The sequence below is a fragment of the Dendrobates tinctorius genome, unplaced genomic scaffold, assembly GCF_039654945.1.
Source record: "Dendrobates tinctorius isolate UK_male_01 unplaced genomic scaffold, ASM3965494v1 ptg000243l, whole genome shotgun sequence".
In the NCBI taxonomy this organism is placed as follows: domain Eukaryota; kingdom Metazoa; phylum Chordata; class Amphibia; order Anura; family Dendrobatidae; genus Dendrobates; species Dendrobates tinctorius.
This window is the reverse complement of record NW_027361910.1, coordinates 13,941,094-13,963,126: the sequence shown is the minus strand read 5'-3', so window position 1 is coordinate 13,963,126 and position 22,033 is coordinate 13,941,094. Positions and strand designations below refer to the sequence as shown.

Sequence of the window (22,033 nt, the reverse complement as noted above, 5' to 3'; positions counted from 1 at the left end):
CATCAGGGGGTTAAGCACCGAGCTGCGGGAAAGCCAAGGGTTCCAGCAGTGAAGAGGTTAAGCCCCGCTCCCTCTGTGATCGCCGGACTGAATGAACGCAGCCACAAGTCTGTGCCGAGCGGCCACGCCCACCAGCCGGGCTCCGCGCGTGATTGGCTCTTCCAGCTGTCACTCATTACTCCCAGCCCTCTATTCTTTTTACTATGAAATGGGAAGAGTTCTTGTGTTTGGGGAAGGAGATGAGGACCAGGGACGTGCTGCGGGGACCACCAGCCTCTGCTCCGCCAGGATCTGCTCCTCCAACCTCTGCTCCTCCAGCCTCTGCTCCTCCAGCCTCTGCTCCTCCAGCCTTGGAACATTGTGATGGAGAACACCCAAAGTTCTGACTCTCGGGGATCTGCCCTCCTCTGTAGCAGTCTCCAAGTCCTGGCAGCTCTCCTGATGAGGGTATAGGGTGGCAGGAGCTCTGGAGTGGACCCTCTGATGCTCTGCTCCTGCTTCCCCAGCACATACCTGTGAAGTTGGTCGCTGAGAGCTGGAACAGCTCCTTATGGTCACCACTAGCCTGGGAGCCTCATCCTCCATGTGATGTGCCTGCTGGGAACAGCTATGGGCACCCTGGGATTGTATCAGTGCCCTCTGGACCAGAGCCTGGCCACCCTGCTCACCCTCACCCTGGGGATGCTGTCCTGCAGAGGTAAGCCCATAGTGATGCTCTGTCATCTGTGCAAGTTACCGATGAAGCCATTAAATCACATGTGCTTCTCATTACTCGAGAAAGGGCAGAAGAGCATCGGCTGTAAGGCTGCATTGTCCCTAATGCACACAGGGAAGGCACACTGAGAGCTGGGCACAGGGCAGGAAGGCTCTGCCACCCAGGGCTGAGGAATGGGGGATCAAGATGGGCATTACTGCCAGGGGATGGATGAGAGAGAGAGAGATAGAGAGATAGAGATAGATATGGGATAGATAGATAGATAGATAGATAGATAGATAGATAGATTGATAGATATGTTTTAAAATAGATACATGGATGGATAGACAATAGATAGAATAGATATATACATAGAATAGATAGATAGATTTGGGATAGATAGATAGATGATAGATACAGCTTCTATTTAACTTATTGATATTTACTAATAAAAGACTAAATGTTATCTTTTTAGTGATGGATAGGGTAGATACATGGATGAATAGATGTATAGATAGCTAGATAGATGGATAGATACAGTAGATAGATCTATAGATAGTTGAATAGATAGATAATAAATAGATAATAGATGGATAGATTATAGATAATAGATAGATGAATAGATAGATGGATAGAGAGCGATAGATGGCTAGATAGATAGATCTATAGATAGTTGAATATATAGATAATAGATGGATAGATAGATAGATAGATAGATAGATAGATAGATAGATAGATGAATAGATAGATAATATATAGGTAGATGGAATAGACATTAGATAAATACTTGGGGCTTCTATGTTGCATATGACTAATAGAAACACTGTAACGACAAGTATTATGGATGTGGCTGTAAACGTTCTAACTCTTCACTGATCATAGAACTATTATCCTTTTTGCAAGGACTGTAACTTCCACTTTTACAAACAGTCCACAGAGGACCGGCGGCCCCCTACGTGTCAGTGCCTAGTTGCTTCCTAATGATGGTACTTTCTCACACAAGAAGTAAAGGGCTCCGGTGATAGGACGCCACCAGAGAGTGATGTTAGACAAGTGGCATCTTCAGATCTTGTTCAGTTCCAGGCCTTGGTGGGTTTCTCTGACCTCAGGGGATTACAGATAAGAGAGTGCTTATTGTGGAGCAGGTACAAGTCCCCTGCCAGCCGGTTTTTCCCATGGCACTTGAAGACACCATTTCTCCAAATTGGCATCCTGAGGGGACACAGAGACACCGTCTTGTCATGTTCCTGTCCCAAATATATAGCACTGTGTCCAAGCAGCTATTCAGAATGGAATTTAAAGCGCCGGTCGTGTGAATGTGTCAGTTCAGGTTAGGATCATGTATTTGGGAGCTCATCTGCCAATATACATACATCCACACTCAGTATAGCAGACGCTGATCTGCAGAGACATCCTGAACTTGCCAGGAGCTCTCTGTGGTGCAGGAAATCACATCATATTGAAAGCCATGAAAACCCACTGAATACCAGGACCATCACACGGGACCGGAATGGGTTAAATATCTGCTGTGTGTATTTCATGAGTGTGTTCAGAAACTAGGCATTGTAAATCTGAATTATTACACTTTCATGCCATTGATTCACAATCCTCAAGAACCAGCCAGACCAAGATCAATGAGGGCTATGGCCAGAATGGGGGCGACATAGAAACTCTGCAGCCCAGCAGGCATGACCCCAGCTGGGGCACCCCAGGAGCGCAGCACATGCCACCTCTGGGCTCCTCACCCTGTGCATTGGGACATTCTTTTGTGCTGGAGAATCTGATTTATTCAGTGAGTTACATCTACAAGAGCATGGCACATCTCTGGCGGTCTCCAGCTTCTTATCCCCCCCCCTTCATTGGATTACATGAACCCAGATCTTGTCCAGTAGTTTGGTCTCATTATTAGTCACACAAAGGGATAGGGGCCCGGGTCCTTTAAACCCCAATCTGCTGCTGTTATAGGATCGTCTTGTGACGTTTCTTAAAACTCTTCCATAAAATGTCAAATATGCAGGAAGTAATGTATGCCTTTCTTGTATTGCTTGGGAATATATTACATTTATCCTGTACAGTAAATCGATAGTTCTTTTAGATGATAAAATCCTCCGCACTTAGTTTTTTTTTTTCTGAACTGCTAATTTTAAATCATATTCTGCTTAAAAGTACCAAAGGGGATACAACAGTTACTGGTTATCACACCTTCACCAGGAAAACTAGGATCTTATGCTACTAAGATTTCCATGTACATAGTTGTGCCAAGTTTGGCAGAATAGGGCTCTGAGTGTGCCATCTAGCACAAGTCATAGTGATGGCACAAGTTATCATTTCAGGGCTTACATGGAACTGGAGGTAATTCTACTATGTAATAGAATCACATCTCAGTTCCATTTGTATTTTTGCTATCAAATATCATATATATGTACATGTATATATATATATATATATATATATATATTTATATATATATATATATATATATATATCCAAACAAAGGAGGCAGCATATCAAAAATAGTGAAAAAGTGACAATCCTTTACTCATCCACACCAGCTGGTGTGCTATGCTGGTGAATGAAGGATCCTATTCCTTACTTTTTCACTATTTTATTTGTGCTGCCTTCTTTTAGTTTCTTATTCTCTGATGGGAGGCTTTGCCAATTTCCTAGGGTGAGATGTGCACACATTTAGGCAGTGCTGCTGGTTTTCTGGAGATATATGTGTGTATATATAGAGAGAGAGAGAGAGAGAGAGAGATACATATAAATATATATACAGTATATATATATATATAAATATATACGTGTGTGTGTATATATATATATATATATATATATATATACATGTATATATATATATTATCTTTCTTAAAAATTAAGGGATCTTAAAAATGTGGTCCAACATATCTTCCTCCAAACTAAGCCTGTTATTATCATTTATTCTCATCATTCTTATTTATTATTAGAGCACCATTTATTCCATGGCTATTTACTGACCTTGGAGCCTTTAGCTTACTTTCTCTATTGTAATTCTATCTATCTATCTATCTATCTATCTATCTATCTATCTATCTATCTATCTCTCTATATATATACTACAACAGAGGAAGTAAGCATGATCTTAGTTAGTATTTTATTGTTTACTATGCAAGAATTCGGTGACCCCAGAAGGCTCCGCGGCCAGTAAAGCGTCATGGAGTAAATGGCGCTCTAATAATAGATAAGAGTAATAAGAATAAATAATAATAAAAGGCTTAGTTTGGAGGAAGGTATGTTGGGCCACATCTTTACGATCCCTTGATTTTTAAGATAGAATACCCTGGGAAACAATTGAGCACTCTGAGAGCATCTCACTGCAGGGACTAAGATCAGCTCAGCCGCGCTGCTCAGATACCAGTGATTGTGCCAGGAGCTCCCAACACCGGCAGCAGCTGTTGAGAGTTCCTGATTCTGGCTCATTGAGATAAAAGGGTGCGATATTAATTTCCTGCAGGGAACACTGTCTGCATCAGGCGCTGTGATTTTCTACTTCACGGGCTCTTCTGAAAGACCCTGCAAACTTCTTACAATGTCAGCATGCCTGAGCTCCAAGAGAGCTTTAATTGAGTGATCCCGACCCCCCTCGTCCGGCCTGCAATCCCTCTCTGGGTTTTGTCTGCTGAACTGCAGGATTAAAGCGTTTCGAAGGATGTGGTTCTCACAAGCTAAATTCCAGAAACCAGTTATTTCTTTTAATTAGACATGTAGTAATGGAGTATCAACACAAACATTTCCCTCCACAATGGCTTCACTGCTTATCACCGGCCCTTGCATTCCCCGGACGGGTTTCATTTATTAACTTGCCGCCTCTCATATTGTGTGGGGTCCATTCTGCTTTGTCAGTTTATTCTCCCCTCAAGAGAAAAACAGAAGAGTTTCACATAATGACTTTAATAAAACATGAGGCCGCCTCTTCTGACGGTACCGGCTCAGGACTTGGATTATTAATACTCCACTAGATAGGATGCCAGAACACAGGGTAGGGAATCTTCCTGTCATTGTCACCTGCCCTACAAGCTTACAATCCATTTTTACAAAGAATGAAATATACCTAGTTGGAAAAAAATAAACTTTTTCGGCCACATAATTCAGGCAGTGTCATCTATTCCCCATCCCCCACCCATAATATATTCATTTATGACATTTTGAAATCTTTTCAAATTTGATGGATGATTCAGAAAATTTAGATCGGCAGATGGTTGCTTTCACTCAGTTGTGGCTAATAAATGACTACCTGCAGATGATATGCTATTGGAAGATTTCAAGGTTCTCGTGTCTAAAATGTGCGGAATTGCTCAGACGCAAACAAAAAAAAAAATCTGCATAAATTCATTGATTTTTCTTCATCATTCATCATTCCATTATAAAAAGGATTAGAACTTTACAGGCAAAAATGTTAAATGGCCTGTGCCCTCCCCAATGAAACAGCATGCGCAGTGATGAAGGCCACTGGGCCACCAGGGAGCATGTGGCAATGGAACACTTATCACCAGGAACTGACAGGCTAAACACCCAAAACAAAGCTGCTGAGTTTTACATTGACCTTCAGCTTCTAGTCTCTAAATAGCCCCCTGAGTAATTAGATCAAGATACCAAGCACATGTTCACACATTTTTTTTTTTTTGCATGTGCTTATCTACGCCATAATCAGGGTTTAAAGATCCCACAAAAATTATCGCGTGGAAAAACAAAGCCTCACTGTTTTCAATGTGAACACTCTGTTTTTTTTTTCCAAGCAGTTTACAAAATTAGTGACTTGACACCTATAAAGTGCGTATGCAACGATTTTACCCCCATACTGTGGCAGGCAGTGAAATTCGGATCTTGTGCAGACCCATACCTTCCTAAAGTTCTGCCTCAGACTTTTCTGACCTGTATTTACAACGTGTAGGTGTTTGCAAAGTCATCTTTTTATACCGTACATCAGATTCTGTGAGGCCATAGAACAACATAGAATATTATGCCACTGGCCCATTAGGGATCGCTTGCCCAATTGTCCATCATCGCTGGAATCTGGAAATGTTAGCAACCAAGAGCAAGTGTTAAATGAGAACTGTACTTTCAACAAACTTGGCATAATTCTATAATTCATGTGAATTTAAAGGGGTTGTCTACTACTAGGACAACCTCTTCTGAAACTAAATGTTCTCCCCTGGGCTTTGATGTGGTTTTGTGACAGGTGACGCCGGTGCCCAATCAGCGCTGGCATCACTGTCCCCACCTTCGGACAAACTGAGCATAAAGAAAAAGTCCCGGGCTGCAGATGATCTCTGACTTCCTGTTTGTAGTGGACAAAACCTTTAAGAAACTTTATCATATACTTATCAGAAAAATCTTCTTTTCCCCTCTTATGTGACACTTCACCACTGCCTCCTGAGCTTATCATCTACTCTGACAAACAACTCAAATCTGGTCTTGGTCAAAGTAAGTGACACAGTGAGGTGCCAGGTCACACCTCCTATTATATTACATGGATAGGAGAGTAAGTGAGAGGATAGGGAAAAACAAAGACGGATGTGTATTGACCCAGTCCAGAGTGTGTCCATCCCTTTAAGTAATAATGAATTGTGGGTAGCTTCTGTATCGTACAGCTCACACTCTAACTGGCCCTCTACATTATTTGTGAGCTGTAATTCTCCATTTCTAGTCAACTCCATTTTAGATGCAAAGCATTACTCATTTTCTTCGTTCTGTCGCCATCTAATGGTGGAAGTGTCCAATGACTCATAATTATTGTTTTGTGAGGATCTGAGATGTGAATTCGGTCTCCTACTGGCCAGCTCCTAGTCACATGGTCAATAGAAGGAGCAAGTCTAGAATCTTCTTTGGTCTGAGAGATGCCTTCTGGGAGAGCAGAACACACGTGGAGGATGTTTTTACCTCAAGATCTCCTACAGGCCTAAGAGCCTGAGTTCCCTCTAACCTGTACAGAAATCATTCTAAAGTCTTTCTGACTTGATTCACCACATCTAAAGCCTTTCTGACTAGATTCACCTCCTTCTGTAAAATACCAAAAGACACTGTCCAGTGCTCTTAAAGCTCCAGACCCCAACAACATCTCAGCATCTAAGTGTGAACTGTAATTGCCATGGACTACCTATGAAAGACTGTTCCTTATTTGTTCCAAATTATAATTCCTGTTCCTGCTGAGGTAAAAGCAACTGTTATCCCCGAGACCGGTGTGTGTCGTAATTTCTTTGGCTATGGACACCGTGTGGGGGTGGATAACAGGGAATGTTCGGCCTGGTCATTACACGGCCTGGTGCTGAGCTTTTAAACAAGTCTTTACCACACTTCATATCTGGAATCACATCTACACCCCTCAGTACTTCTGAATAGTTTCCTCCATACTGAATGTTTTTATCTCTGTGTGTCAACTAAGAAATGAAGAGCAGGAATTTACCTGTTTGTGTGTTGGACTGTTTATGAGAAACATCATAGTGGCTAACCTCCACCTACCAGCTCAGAGTCAATTGAAAATTAAAGAGGTTGTCTAGCCTCAGAAGAAATGTCTGTAGACACTCTGGGACTGCAGACTGCTAAATTGTGACAGTGAGTGATGTGCACACTGTCATAATTCCCCTATATTCTCTGTGTGATTATAGGTAGGTACATCAAGCAGTTTTGGGCAATTTTCTGGCAAAAGAAAACTGTTTGAAATGTCACAAAATATATACGCAACTTGTGACTTTTTGCCATTTTTATGCCACTCTCAGCCAGCTACAACATTTTGAAAAAGTGGAAAGAGCTTTACCGGGAGGTGGCTGGCAAATTAATTATAATTTAGGCTACACAAAATTAATTGGGTCCAAAGTGTTTTTTTCTGCCATGGACTAGGTATTGACAGGGAATGACCAATAACATATCCTATGACCACTTTGGATGATGAGACCTTTACGATTATTTGTCACCAAGACATCATAGATCATCATGCCACTGGACCACCAGGAATGAACAGCTAATTGGACCACATGTTATCATTAGGAACTTAAACTAAGAGGACTCAGGCTAAATACACTGTTGGCCATATGAATATTCCACCAACCATCAGGGCCTAAATGCCATCTAACTTATTAACCCCAGACAGGCACATACCTACAATGGTCACATTATAGCCGATTGAGCCCTCATTGTGGTTTTGGACTACCGGGGTTTATACACACAGAGAATACATACACTTATATTTAGTATCAGATATATTTCCATAATCTTAGAGGGGTGTCCGGTCTTAAGATTCAAGTGTGACTTTTAAATCCTCACATCGCATGCCCTGAGCTCTGTGAGGATTCACCGGTGCCGGCGCCAGGAACAGAAGACATGTGACCCAAAGTATATGATTTGCTTACACACAGTCACATGCCAACTAGATGGGCGAGGCCTCACTCAACGGAAATATATTGAGCAAGGCCGGAAACAGTCTACTTGAAATGTGGCCGAAAATATGCAAATCACATACTTGTAGTTACATGACCGCCCAGCTTCCTGCGGCAGCACCGTAGAAGTGCATATGATGTGAGGATTCCCAAGTCTGCAGTCACATAGGATTATTGCAAATTTGTAGTGTTAGACCAGACAACCCTGTTAAACCATTGAACAGATAACTTTACATTTCTACACGTAAAAAAAATTGCTGGATAATTTTCTTTGGTGAGAAAAGTGATGCATAGCCACAATTCCATCCTTCTGTCTATGTGAAAAGCCATTTTTCTAGCGGCATATTGCACCTATGGTTGGAAGGATTACTTGTAGGATGTTTTCATCAGTTTCATATTCATTTGTCTAGAAACACTACCAGGATTTATTGACACACACCGCCCTGCTCCAGCTAATATTCAAGTGTGTTTAGAAATGCGGGAGCTCTTTCTCACTTCCATCTTGAAGGAAGCTCTTAATTGGACAAGTGAAGCCTCTTGGATTGGGGCTGTATCTGTCCTCTGCTTTACATCTGTCTGCCGCTGTCACTTGAACAAGTCTTCTTTGCTGATTTAGATATTTTCCTGCTTCTGATCAGCTCGCTTGTGTTATCAGCCGAGCTGCAATTGGCCACATTCAGCAAATAACCACAAATATGTAACGTCTTTTAACGTAAATTGTTACTTATAATATTTCTACTCAATTATCCATTGGATTTTCAGGAAGATTTCTCTGAAATAAAATTGCACAAAGTTGAATATTTTTTCCCTTGTTTGCTTATTTTTTATAGCATCGTTATGCTCCAGGAGATGGGAATAGAGAAACGAGCTCTGCAGGTTTAAGTAATTAGGTGCAACGGTCTTTCCTTGTACGTAATACCGTACATTGATATAAAACATCTATAGGACAATAAATGAGAAAAGGCATTTGTGACCGTCTAAATTGTAGGGGAGAATTCATACTCCTGTTCTACATAGAGATGAGAAGATCGATTTGGTCCAGGTCAGTGTTCTCTGGCGGCAGCAGGAGGTGCGCACATTTCCTTATCCTCTGGGATCCCAGGCTTAGCTTCTGATTAGCCAGAGTGGCAAGTCGTCACTTTTGTTCTGTACACCGCACAGATGCCAACATGTCAGGGCAGCAAATCTAATGCTACATCGGGGAACCCAGGAGGTCAGGAAATTTGTGCAGTTCCTGTCCATGTTCAGTGAGCACTGACCTGTTCCATGTATTGGGGCTACACGAATGCGCCAAAATTATTACACATCTAGAGCTGTTCTAAAGGCTGAAGAAAAGACATGTATATATACAGTATATATATATATACACAGTGGGGCAAAAAAGTATTTAGTCAGTCAGCAATAGTGCAAGTTCCACCACTTAAAAAGATGAGAGGCGTCTGTAATTTGCATCATAGGTAGACCTCAACTATGGGAGACAAACTGAGAAAAAAAAATCCAGAAAATCACATTGTCTGTTTTTTTTTCATTTTATTTGCATATTATGGTGGAAAAAAAGTATTTGGTCAGAAACAAAATTTCATCTCAATACTTTGTGATATATCCTTTGTTGGCAATGACAGAGGTCAAACGTTTTCTGTAAGTCTTCACAAGGTTGCCACACACTGTTGTTGGTATGTTGGCCCATTCCTCCATGCAGATCTCCTCTAGAGCAGTGATGTTTTTGGCTTTTCGCTTGGCAACACGGACTTTCAACTCCCTCCAAAGGTTTTCTATAGGGTTGAGATCTGGAGACTGGCTAGGCCACTCCAGGACCTTGAAATGCTTCTTACGAAGCCACTCCTTCGTTGCCCTGGCAGTGTGCTTTGGATCATTGTCATGTTGAAAGACCCAGCCACGTTTCATCATCAATGCCCTTGCTGATGGAAGGAGGTTTGCACTCAAAATCTCACGATACATGGCCCCATTCATTCTTTCATGTACCCGGATCAGTCGTCCTGGCCCCTTTGCAGAGAAACAGCCCCAAAGCATGATGTTTCCACCACCATGCTTTACAGTAGGTATGGTGTTTGATGGATGCAACTCAGTATTCTTTTTCCTCCAAACACGACAATTTGTGTTTCTACCAAACTGTTCCAGTTTGGTTTCATCAGACCATAGGACATTCTCCCAAAACTCCTCTGGATCATCCAAATGCTCTCTAGCAAACGTCAGACGGGCCCGGACATGTACAGGCTTAAGCAGTGGGACACGTCTGGCACTGCAGGATCTGAGTCCATGGTGGCGTAGTGTGTTACTTATGGTAGGCCTTGTTACATTGGTCCCAGCTCTCTGCAGTTCATTCACTAGGTCCCCCCGCGTGGTTCTGGGATTTTTGCTCACCGTTCTTGTGATCATTCTGACCCCACGGGGTGGGATTTTGCGTGGAGCACCAGATCGAGGGAGATTATCAGTGGTCTTGTATGTCTTCCATTTTCTAATTATTGCTCCCACAGTTGATTTCTTCACTCCAAGCTGGTTGGCTATTGCAGATTCAATCTTCCCAGCCTGGTGCAGGGCTACAATTTTGTTTCTGGTGTCCTTTGACAGCTCTTTGGTCTTCACCATAGTGGAGTTTGGAGTCAGACTGTTTGAGGGTGTGCACAGGTGTCTTTTTATACTGATAACAAGTTTAAACAGGTGCCATTACTACAGGTAATGAGTGGAGGAAAGAGGAGACTCTTAAAGAAGAAGTTACAGGTCTGTGAGAGCCAGAAATCTTGATTGCTTGTTTCTGACCAAATACTTATTTTCCACCATAATATGCAAATAAAATGAAAAAAAAACAGACAATGTGATTTTCTGGATTTTTTTTTCTCAGTTTGTCTCCCATAGTTGAGGTCTACCTATGATGTAAATTACAGACGCCTCTCATCTTTTTAAGTGGTGGAACTTGCACTATTGCTGACTGACTAAATACTTTTTTGCCCCACTGTATATTAGCTATGAATCTGTTCTACGCCCGGGTGGCGAGCATTTTTATTGGTATATGGTCTCCCATCCTGGTATGTGCTGCCCCCCTCCTATCCTGGTGTGCATGGCACCCCTCATCCCTATCCTGGTATGCATGGTACCCTCACCCACCCAATCCTGGTAAGCATGACACCCTATGCCTCACCCTGGTATGCATGGTCCCCTCACCCCCCTTTCCTGGTATGCATGGCCCCCCACCCCCCTATCCTGGTATGCATGGTCCTCTCACTCCCGTATCCTGGTATGCATGGTCCTCTCACCCCCCTATCTTGGTGTGCATGGTCCTCTCACCCCCCCATCCTGGTATGCATGGTCCTCTCACCCCCCTATCCTGGTATGCATGGTCCTCTCACCCCCCTATCCTGGTATGCATGGTCCCTTCACCCCCCTTTCGTAGTATGCATGGTCCCCTCACCCCCCTTTCGTGGTATGCATGGTCCCCTCACCCTCCTTTCGTGGTATGTATGGTCCACTCACCTCCCTTTCGTGGTATGCATGGTCCCCTCACCCTCCTTTCGTGGTATGCATGGTCCCTTCACCCCCTTTTGTGGTATGCATGGTCCCCTCACCGTCCTTTCGTGGTATGCATGGTCCCCTCACCCTCCTTTCGTGGTATGCATGGTCCCCTCACTCCCCTTTTGTGGTATGCATGGTCCCCTCACTCCCCTTTCGTGATATGCATGGTCCCCTCACCCTCCTTTCGTGGTATGCATAGTCCCCTCACCCTCCTTTCGTGGTATGCGAGGTCCTCTCACCCTCCTTTTGTGGTATGTGTGGTCCCCTCACCCTCCTTTCATGGTATGCGTGGTCCCCTCACCCCCCTTTCGTGGTATGCATGGTCCCCTCACCCCCCTATCCTGGTATGCGTGGTCCCCTCACCCCTCTTTCGTGGTATGCGTGGTCCCCTCACCCCCCTTTCATGGTATGCATGGTCCCCTCACCCCCCTATTCTGGTATGCGTGGTCCCCTCACCCCCCTTTCCTGGTATGCGTGGTCCCCTCACCCCCCTTTCATGGTATGCGTGGTCCCCTCACCGCCCTTTCCTGGTATGCATGGTCCCCTCACCCCCCAATACTGGTGTGCATGGTCCCCTCTCCCCCTTTACTGGTATGCATGGTCCCCCTCACCCCAATTAAATTACACACATACAAAAAAATTTATACTCACCCTTCTTTCCTGTGCTCCAGCGCTGTCACGTTCTGCTGGAGGCCGGAGGGGAGTCAGGCGCCGGAGTACGCGCATGCCCATAGCGTTGTCCGGCGGCATATTGCTGAAGATTCACTGCAAATGTGTCTTCAGTAAAATGGCGCTGGATCGTGCTATGTGCATGTGCGATTCCGGCCACACTCTTGTCCCAGGTTCTGGCCGAAGTGAAGCACCGCGGCAGCGCTCCTCCCGGTCAGGTAAGTATGTAAGTATGGTGCCTGAGATCACGGTATGCAATGTGTACGCGTACCGCCATCTCCAACGCCATACACACTCCTCACTGCTGGATGCCTCATTCTGTCTGGAGCCAGACTGCGCAGACCCGTCGCGCTTGCGCAGTCTATAAAGGCTTCGGACAGAGTCACACATAGCCCGTTATATTATAGATATATCATATAATCTCTGCCAATCTGTGTATTAAGTGATAATACCTGCAGTTCGATGGACGTTATGCTCCGTAGCAGGCAATTTGCTCACTTCTCTCAATACTTTTTAAAAATGACAAGAGAGACAAGAAAAATAGACTTTTTTAACACAAATAAAGCACCCACTGAAATTTTGGATTTTTCTTTGACAAAATAATTGATTACTTGTGTCTATGAACAGTGTATTTTTGGGATGCCAGCGCCAGATTCAGTACAGCAGAGCTGTCCAAATCCCAGGAGCCCAAAGGGGCAACACAAAATAATTGGACAGTTTTCTATTGCTCCATAAAACGTTTTATTGTAGCTAAGCATTTCTGACTGCAATATTAGGTGGTTCTCTCAAAGAGGTATGACTGTATTCTTAATGACTCTCACCATATACTGATGTATACAATGCATATCTGTGCAAAATTAGCCTATAACAAATTGATGCTTGGTAATACAAAGCAATGAATATATACATGCGATAGTTGACAGTCTTACTGAGGGCATATAGGTAGTCATCCAACTTTATCCAATGCAGATATCACTATAAATAATGAAAAGCATTGGCAAAGAATATTGGTTGAAGATGAGTGAATCAATTTGATGCAAATCGAATAAGTGTCAAATTTTAGGAATTTTCTGAACCTAGTGAATTTGAATTATATGTGAATCACTTTGCTTGTGTTGCCTAGAATGGCCATTGCATCAGCTAGAGAGGGATCAGATAACATCAAATGCAGCCTAGTGGGCTTCCCATACTGCATTGCAGCTTTAATATCACATAATATATATAGGAAGGACTATCATAGCCTGTATAAAAAAGCAAAAGCAAGAAATTCAGCAGCCATTTTGTGGTGAATCTGGATCATGACAGGACGTCACAACTTGAAGTTTAGCCATAGACATAGGGAAACTGTGCAGATATTTGTAACAGCTCATAAGTGAAGAAAAGTAATCATCTGTTTACCAGCCATCGTACATGTTGAGGTCACTTTAATATTACTATTCCTGTATCTGTGCTAAAGAGATTGAAAAGGGTTGGACCTAAGAGATCTCAGAGTGTTACACATGTCTGGCCAATTGGTGGCTTTGGAGTACTTTCGATTTTACTTCATTGAAATTTTCTTGGAAAATTTGACAAAGTTGGTGAATTTGAAAAGCATGTACAGCATGGCTTCTTCTTTTACATGAGGTGTTTCTGAAAAAAACTGTGAAAGGTTGATATGGGCATTCAGCAAAGAGCATTAAAGGGAATCTGTCCCCTCATTTTTCCGATATGAGATATGGCCACCGCCATCAGGGGCTGATCTACAGCATTCTGTAATGCTGTAGATAAGCCCCCGATGTAACCTGAAAGATAAGAAAAACAAGTTAGATTATACTCATCCGGTGGGAGGCGGTCCGGTCCAATGTGTGTCGCGGTCCGGTCCGGCGGATCCCATCTTCTAGCGATGATGTCCTCCTCCTTACTTCTGCTGCAGCTCCTGCACAGGCGTACTATATCTGCTCTGTTGAGGGAAGAGCAGAGTCCTGCAGTGCGCAGGCGCCGGGAAAGGTCAGAGAGGTCGGCGCCTGCGCATTGCAGTACTTTACTCTGCCCTCAATAGGGAAGATAAAGTACACCTACACAGGAGCCACGGCAGAAGTAAGAAGGAGGACATCATCTCTAGAAGATGGGAGGCGCCTGACCGGACCGCAACACCCATCGGACTGGACCCCCCCCCGTTGAGTATAATCTGACTCGTTTTTCTTATCTTTCAGGTTACATCGGGGGCTTATCTACAGCATTACAGAATGCTGTAGATAAGCCGCTGATGGCGATGGCTGCATCTCATAGGGCAAAAATGAGGTGACAGATTCCCTTTAAATGGCACTTTGCTTTGGTAAACTTTCCCCGGTGATAGATAAACTGACCAGTTATACATATTGTTCTCTCTTAGCTGTGGAAAAATGCTTATTTTAAAATTGCTGGGTAACAGATAAAGAGTGAATACATTTGGATTCAGCTTAATGAAAGTTCAGTGAAAGCTTGAAGTGATGTTGCTGTCAGATGGAACATATGGCGGCTTCACAGCTCCAAATATCACGCAGGCATTGAGATCATTGATCCTGGAAGTCTTTACTGTATAGATGCGCAATGCTAGTAGTGCAGATGTTGGGTCTGAACAATAATGATACACGATCAGTTAGACCAAGGCTTCTGTCTCACAACTGCAGTAAGAGTACAGAGAAAAATGAGTTTTAATAGTATTGATTCTTTTGATAGAACAACATATTATCCTATCTGCAAGTTTCTAACGTATTGTTTTTAGACCTATTATTCATCCCCATTGTTTTGACTCTATGCAATTTCCTGTTTCTAAAGATCTGTAATATGTTCCCAAAAAGTCTACTGTTTTGTATTCCTTTGCTCTCATACAGCTTCTAGAAGAGAATATCTGTATAATATGGTGCCATACGGAGTCATCCCAAGCCTACACAGAGTCCTTACATTCAGGCTTCCACGCAAGATCAGACCGTAATGCATGGACTGGCCGCGGGTCTCCTGACACAGGCATCACAGCTTTACGTATTTTTCTGAAGCTGTCACGCTTGTGTTGATAGACTTGCAGCCAGTCTGTGCATTTCAGAAAGATCTCGGACCTATTTTTGCAGAGTTCTGAATGCGCCCTAACCATAAGGACTCTGCAAACCACTACAAGGCTTATAGGGTTCTCTCGGGCACGTAGCCCTAATGAAATAAATATTACTGCAAGTCAAAGCAATTTCTACAAAGCAGGGTAGGCAAGTAAAGCTTATTTTGTCATGGAAATTGTCTGGTGTTCCGTATATTAGAAAGTTCAGAAAATATATTATGACTTAGTGCCAAAATGGGAAATCTGCAATACTATTATGGACCCTAATAACTTTATTTCAGGTAGAATTTCTTTATAAATCCTGTTTCATATACAGGTAAAAATTAGACTTCCCTTAAATAAGTCACCACTTGCTTGATTACTCATCTGCATGCATGCGCCAATTGTATACTCATGACTGCAAGGATGAAAAAAATCATCATTTTTAAGGGGATGTAAAATCGATGATTTTACATACACTTGTGTGATCCCAGCCTAAGACATTCCCCTTTGTTTTTATATTCTGTATAAGGCTTCGCTCCCATGATGAGCTTTTTGTGCGATTTTGATGCTGCATGTTTTTGCTGCGTCAAAAAAGCAGCGTCTTACAGTTTTAGGAAAGTGTAAAGAAATGCAAAAGCGCATTAGGGTCTTATTCATGCTAAAAGATTGATGAATAAAGGTAGAGCCGCTCACCTTATGAGGTTGTGAGAGTCACAACACTTGAAAACCACCTGAAAACCAGGAGCAGCTTCCACGAAACAGTAGATTTAAGTAACAGGATTGGCAGCGTTTCTGCGCCCTCTAGAACGTGACTAGTGTTGAGCATTCCAATACTGCAAATAACGGGAATCGGCCGATATTCGCTATATCGGAGTTCCGATACCGAGTACCGATATTTTTACAATATCGAATACCGGAATCGGAAGTTCCCATAATGCAATGAGCCAGTTGTGTTAGCCATGTTAACTAATGTCATGGCTGTGATTGGCTTCTGAAAAGATGTCATCATGATGCACAGTCTATATGGGCCTACCGGGGGTCTGTGCGGGCCTGCCGGGGGTCTGTACGGGCCTGCCGGGGGTGAAGGCATTGTGTGTGTGAAGGCATTGTCCGATGTGACTACAAGTCCCATCGGGCTATGCCTGCTACAATGACAGTGATTGACACATTAGCCAATGATGGGACAGTAGAAGTCCCATCATCCGGCTAATGTGTTGAATGTAAAAAAAAAAAAACATACATACTACATACTACATACATACTACATACATACTACATATATACAACATTCATACAACATACATACATACTACATACATACTACATATATACTACATTCATACAACATACATACGTACTACATACATACTACATATATACTACATTCATACAACATACATACATACTACATACTACATACATACTACATATATACTACATTCATACAACATACATACTACATACTTACTACATACAACATACATACAACATGCTACATACATACAACATACATACAACATACATACTACATACATACTACATATATTACATGCATACATTCATACAATACATACATATAGACATACAGTACATATAACATAGAGTACATACTCACCATCACTTGTCACTTTGACAAGTGATGGTGAGTATGTACTCTATGTTATATGTACTGTATGTCTATATGTATGTATTGTATGAATGTATGAATGTATTGTATGTAGCATGTATGTAGTATGTATGTAGTATGTATGTTGTATGTCTGTAGCATGTTTTATGTATGTTGTATGTCTGTAGTATGTATGTAGTATGTACTATGTATGTATGTTGTATGAATGTAGTATATATGTAGTATGTATGTATGTATTGTCGGGATCCCTCAGATTACTCTTTCATCTGAAGGACCGATGTTCTTGGGTGTGAAGCATCATATGTCTCTAATTAAATCAGCTCCGTGGAGAAGAACTACACAGACACCAGCTGTATAATACAACTCAGGATGCCTCCAAGACGCCTCTGGCTTATCAGTTAGGCTTCCGTCTTTTATAGTAAAGAATTTAAATGTTTACAGACATGCGCAGTACAAATGATTTTACAACTTGTTTTCGACAAAGAAAGTCATTTAGGCGAAAAAGCAGAGGTATTTGACCTTGGTTCACAAGGGAGATGTCTGAGACATCTCCTCGAAGAACAGATAAGGTTTTAAACAAGAGAATGCAACATAGACAGAACTCAATTTAACTCCTTCAGTTCCTATCATTCCCCCCTTTGACATCTTCATTTTCCACAATCTGGAACACTGGATCCTGCAACAACAGCGGATAGTGGCTCGTTCACCAGGTACTATCCCAGGCCGACGGGTTGCCCAAGGGAGACAGGTCTTCTACCTTCTCCATCCCCCAGATACTGAAGCCACGTCCATCATTGCAAGAGTACGCTCCTTCATGCCAGAAATGAGATGTCAATCTAGGACTCAAAGGAATAATAGTTAAATTCTTGTTGTTTACAGTCAAACTTCCTTATCTATTTCTACATCTTTTCTTGCATACAGAGATACACCAAAAAACAAGTTTCAATAGCACATATATTACGAAGATACAAACAACAATGATTTTGGACAGCAACGGTGGTGTTCAATATATCCAATATATCCCATATTTGGTCATCTAAGTAATCTGTAGCCCTGACTAATTTATCCCACATTTGAGTAATCATAGGATAAATAAAAATAGAGCTGACAATTTTATTAGCCACACTCATCTGCACTATATGTGGTCTCCCAGAGAGGCGAGGTGTATTGTCAGCAGCTCTTTTGTACAACGTGTGTTTAGGTATGCTCTGAGTACTCAACTGGTCATTCGGAATAACAAAGGTAGCTGGAGTCAAACGACCCAGAGTACAAGCACCTTTTACCCCTACTGGCAACCATTTATATGCATTGTAAAGGGCTACAATACCCTACATCGGGATTTCCACAGGTGGGAGTTCCTTTCTCATATCCAGATGACTCGTTGCAAGGTATATTACCTGAAATATTAATACAAGTTTCATTATTGCCCTGGGGAAATAAATTGGAATACTCCCAGGACGTGTTATGCAACCTTCTTTCTAGCAGTATTGGTTTGAAGGCATCAGTAGAGTGGGAAGTTACATTAAAACTAACTTGTAGGCCATACATTGGAATTTGCCCCAGGTAGGTTAATCGAGTTCTATTCCTGGGTACCCAAGCCCCCCCTTTATATGCCAGATATTGAAGGTATGTATTACTTCCTGAAAGATTACCCTGCCACCAAGGGTATCCTACCCATCCCACAATAGGTATTCCAACAGTTGTGTTCCATAACTTCACATTATTTGTGGCCTTATTAGCAAGTGTATCAGAACAACTGGTCCAGGCAAATAATTCCTCGGGTGGCACAGGAATAACAAGGAACGGAATACTAGTGGCTGATACTGGTGAATGTGTGCAGATCCAGCAAATGATTTGACCAATCATTCAGTAATTTTTCATGATGTTGTATAAACTTATTATTCAAGGACATTGGAGAATTTAGACTATCCCACGCAGCTACCATTATTACAGATAATGCAACAAAACCAAACCAAAACATTATGCACTCTTATGCTTTGTTAATTCCTGTGGCTAGTTTGCAATGCGATGCGTGGATCCAGGTTGGTCGTCCTTCCAACTTAACAGAAGTAGGCGTTGTCAGGAGTACTTGGTAAGGTCCTTGACATCGGGGTTCAAGGGTCTTTCTGGAGTGTTTCTTGACATATACGTAATCACCAGGTTGTAGACAGTGAGTTCCTTCCACACTATCTGGATCTCTGTCTGATTCAATTGTTTCAGGGACACCGAATCGTGGTACTAGTTCCATCACCAGTTTCTTTGCAGTGGCTCGAGCTGTAGCCGTTTTCACCGGGTAGGCCTCTGGCCATCCAGAGAAGAGATCTACACATACTAGGATATTTGCATACACTCCTACCTTGGTAGCTGTATGTCGTCAATCTGCAGTCTCTGAAACGGGTAGAGAGGCCTAGGTGTCGCTTTCTTAGGGACTTTTACTGTTTTACCTGGGTTGTGCTGTGCACAGATGAGGCATGATTGTACAAGTTTCGCGGCTGCGCAACTGAAGCCAGGAGCGATCCAGAAGGCATCTACCATGGCACACATGTGACTTTTTGAGGTGTGATTGGGGCCGTGTGCTGCTTGCGCCATGATTGGGAACAGGGACTTTGGTGGGCACATTTTATCCTTATTCTCCCATACTCCATTTGAGTTCAGCTCAGCTCCCAGTCTCCCCCGGTGTACCTTCTCTGTTTGGGCAGCCTTTTGCTGGAGGGATTTCAGGACATCTAGACCCAATGTGGCTGGAATACGCTGACTCCCCGCCACCGTCCACTGCTCTCTCTAGGCCGCCTTGTGCTATTTTAGCAGCCTCGTTCGCCCTTCTATTGCCCTCTACCTCCACGGAGTCACCTTTGTGTGTGCTTTTACCTTGACAATGCCAACCTGGACTGGTAACATCAATGCCTCCATCAATTGTTTCACCAGCTCTGCATTTTTAATGGGCTTCGAATCTGTGAAAATATTAGCGACTTTACCTGCAGCGGCTCTACACGCCTCAGTGAGTGCCTTCAACTCTGCCTCCTGCGCCGACATGTGAGGAGAGAGTGGTCCGCTCGGATTACCTCATGTGAGGATACTACTGCATATCCAGTGTAGAATCGTCCATCCTGGTGGTATCTGGGGCCATCTACAAAAAAGAAACTCAAAGTCTGCATTAGGAACAGGTTTTTCATGAATGTGTGCAAACCCAACTGTCTCCTGACTCATCAGTTCTATGCAGACATGTTCATGCGTCATGTCAAAGTATCCTTCCTCACTTGCCAATACGGTCACCAATTCCCCCTTTTCTGAATCCACAGGCAGGAGGGTGGCTGGATTCAGAACGTTACATCTTTTGAGGAGTGACATACTCAGGAATTAGTAGAGCACACTCAAGTCGGAGCTGTCTGGCCATAGACAGATGTTTTGGTTGAACTTGTAGGAGTATGGCATGGATGTCATGTGGGGAATAGATTGTCATAAGAAACGTCAGTGTCATCTCACATGCCTTTCCTATTACTTCTCCACTTTTTTCCTTGTGCTCCAGCATACATGACAGGTCGTTTTATTGTCCTTGTTTGCTCAATTTCTTTAGCTACCTTAAGGAGGTCTTTCGGATCTACATGTCTCCATTCAGGTCTGGCTGTCTGTACTGCGTCTCGTAAGTCTTTGTTCATACCGTCAATGAATGCATTCACCAGTATTCTAACATCAAGTGGGTTTATGCAAATGTACCCCATGTCTGCCCATTTCAGCTGTAACCGTCCAAGGTATATCTCTACTCTCTCTCCTCTTTGCTGTGTCACATTAGTCAGGAGTACAGACTGCTCTGATTGTTCCACTGCAGCCCATTGTCTTAGTGACTCACAGTACGTCTCCCCAGATCGTGCAGATTTATCATCCATGCCCCAAGCCTGATTCTTTGTCACATCTGTGTGTCTGTAAAACGGGAATGGTTGGTCCTCAGGGGCAGGCAGCTGCTTCAGCAAAGCTAGCTGGTCAGAGGGGCTCCAGGGATAATACACCTGTATCTTTCTTATTCTATTCACACTTCTAGGTCCTGATGGGGTTGGCCGTCTGATGTCTACTGTCAGCTTACTCCTCAAGGGCCAATGTCCCCACTACCCACTATCCACACTATTATGTCAGCTTCTTATGATCTTGTCTGGATAGGATTTAGTGCAATTCTCTTAGGTCAGTAGCACAGGTCACACAAGTAGCTATTCAGTCTGGGTTTATCTGAGTCTGACCACAGTGTTTACAAGTCCATCTGTTTTGTCTGGGTCTCTGGTTACACTTTGTCAATCAAACATTCATAATACACCTTCCACACTGCTGCACATTCTCAAGCATCATTTATTCACGTGCTATTTTCTTCCCTTGTCTGTGCCTTTTTGTACATCCAAACATTCACACTCTGGTATTTTTGCCTTTTTCAATATTTGTCCCACTTGTTTTACTGCTTCCTTCCTTCTCTGTCTCTTGTAATTTGACACAATTTGCTATACAAATCAATCACACAACTAGAAGCAGGTTCAAACACATTAATGACCAAGCAATCACTTACAATGACCAAACAATCACTTACAATTCCCTTCTAAATTAGGCACCATATCTTACTTTTAACTTCCAATCTTCAATTAAGTACTGTTGCTTTAAAATGCACAAATCTTTCAGCGTGTACCTTACGGATAGAATTACAGAGAATTTTGAGCACAGCTCACACTCAGCAGAGATAAGAGCGAAGGGAGAAGAAAAACTACGCAGCGGTATCATTCCCCCCTCCCATCAGAATGCAGCGTCGTCCTTCACAGAATTCTGTAGTTCTTTAGACTTATCAAAATCAATTTCTACAAAGAAACTCAAAATCACGGGATTTCACTGTAAGGGCAGATAACTGTATAATGAGATTAACCATGCCTTGCCCTTTTTCTGGCCAAATGCATTCAGGAAACTTTACAATGTAATGCCACATATAACACGAACTATATCATTACTCAATTCATTCAGTCTCAGATGTAGATTTGAAATATCTATAACGCATCTGTCCGGGATTCCACCACAACTAGAAAGGTCAC

At 42.8% G+C, this 22,033-nt stretch overlaps 1 protein-coding gene and 1 long non-coding RNA gene across 2 annotated transcripts in view; one reads left to right on the top strand and one right to left on the bottom strand.

Moving 5' to 3' along the window:
- Positions 1-231: 231 nt before the first annotated feature.
- TMEM132C (transmembrane protein 132C) overlaps positions 232-22,033 on the top strand; it is a 982,344-nt gene continuing 960,542 nt past the window's right edge. The window contains exon 1 of the mRNA XM_073557084.1: positions 232-697. Within this exon, the coding sequence (XP_073413185.1) occupies positions 589-697 (109 nt within the window). The 5' untranslated portion in view covers positions 232-588. The remainder of the gene's footprint in view (positions 698-22,033) is intronic.
- On the bottom strand, positions 17,330-21,650 carry LOC141060726 (uncharacterized). The gene is made up of 2 exons (XR_012222755.1): positions 18,965-21,650; positions 17,330-18,373 (listed from the first exon to the last, which is right to left on the bottom strand). It is a non-coding gene; the product is annotated as an uncharacterized lncRNA (long non-coding RNA).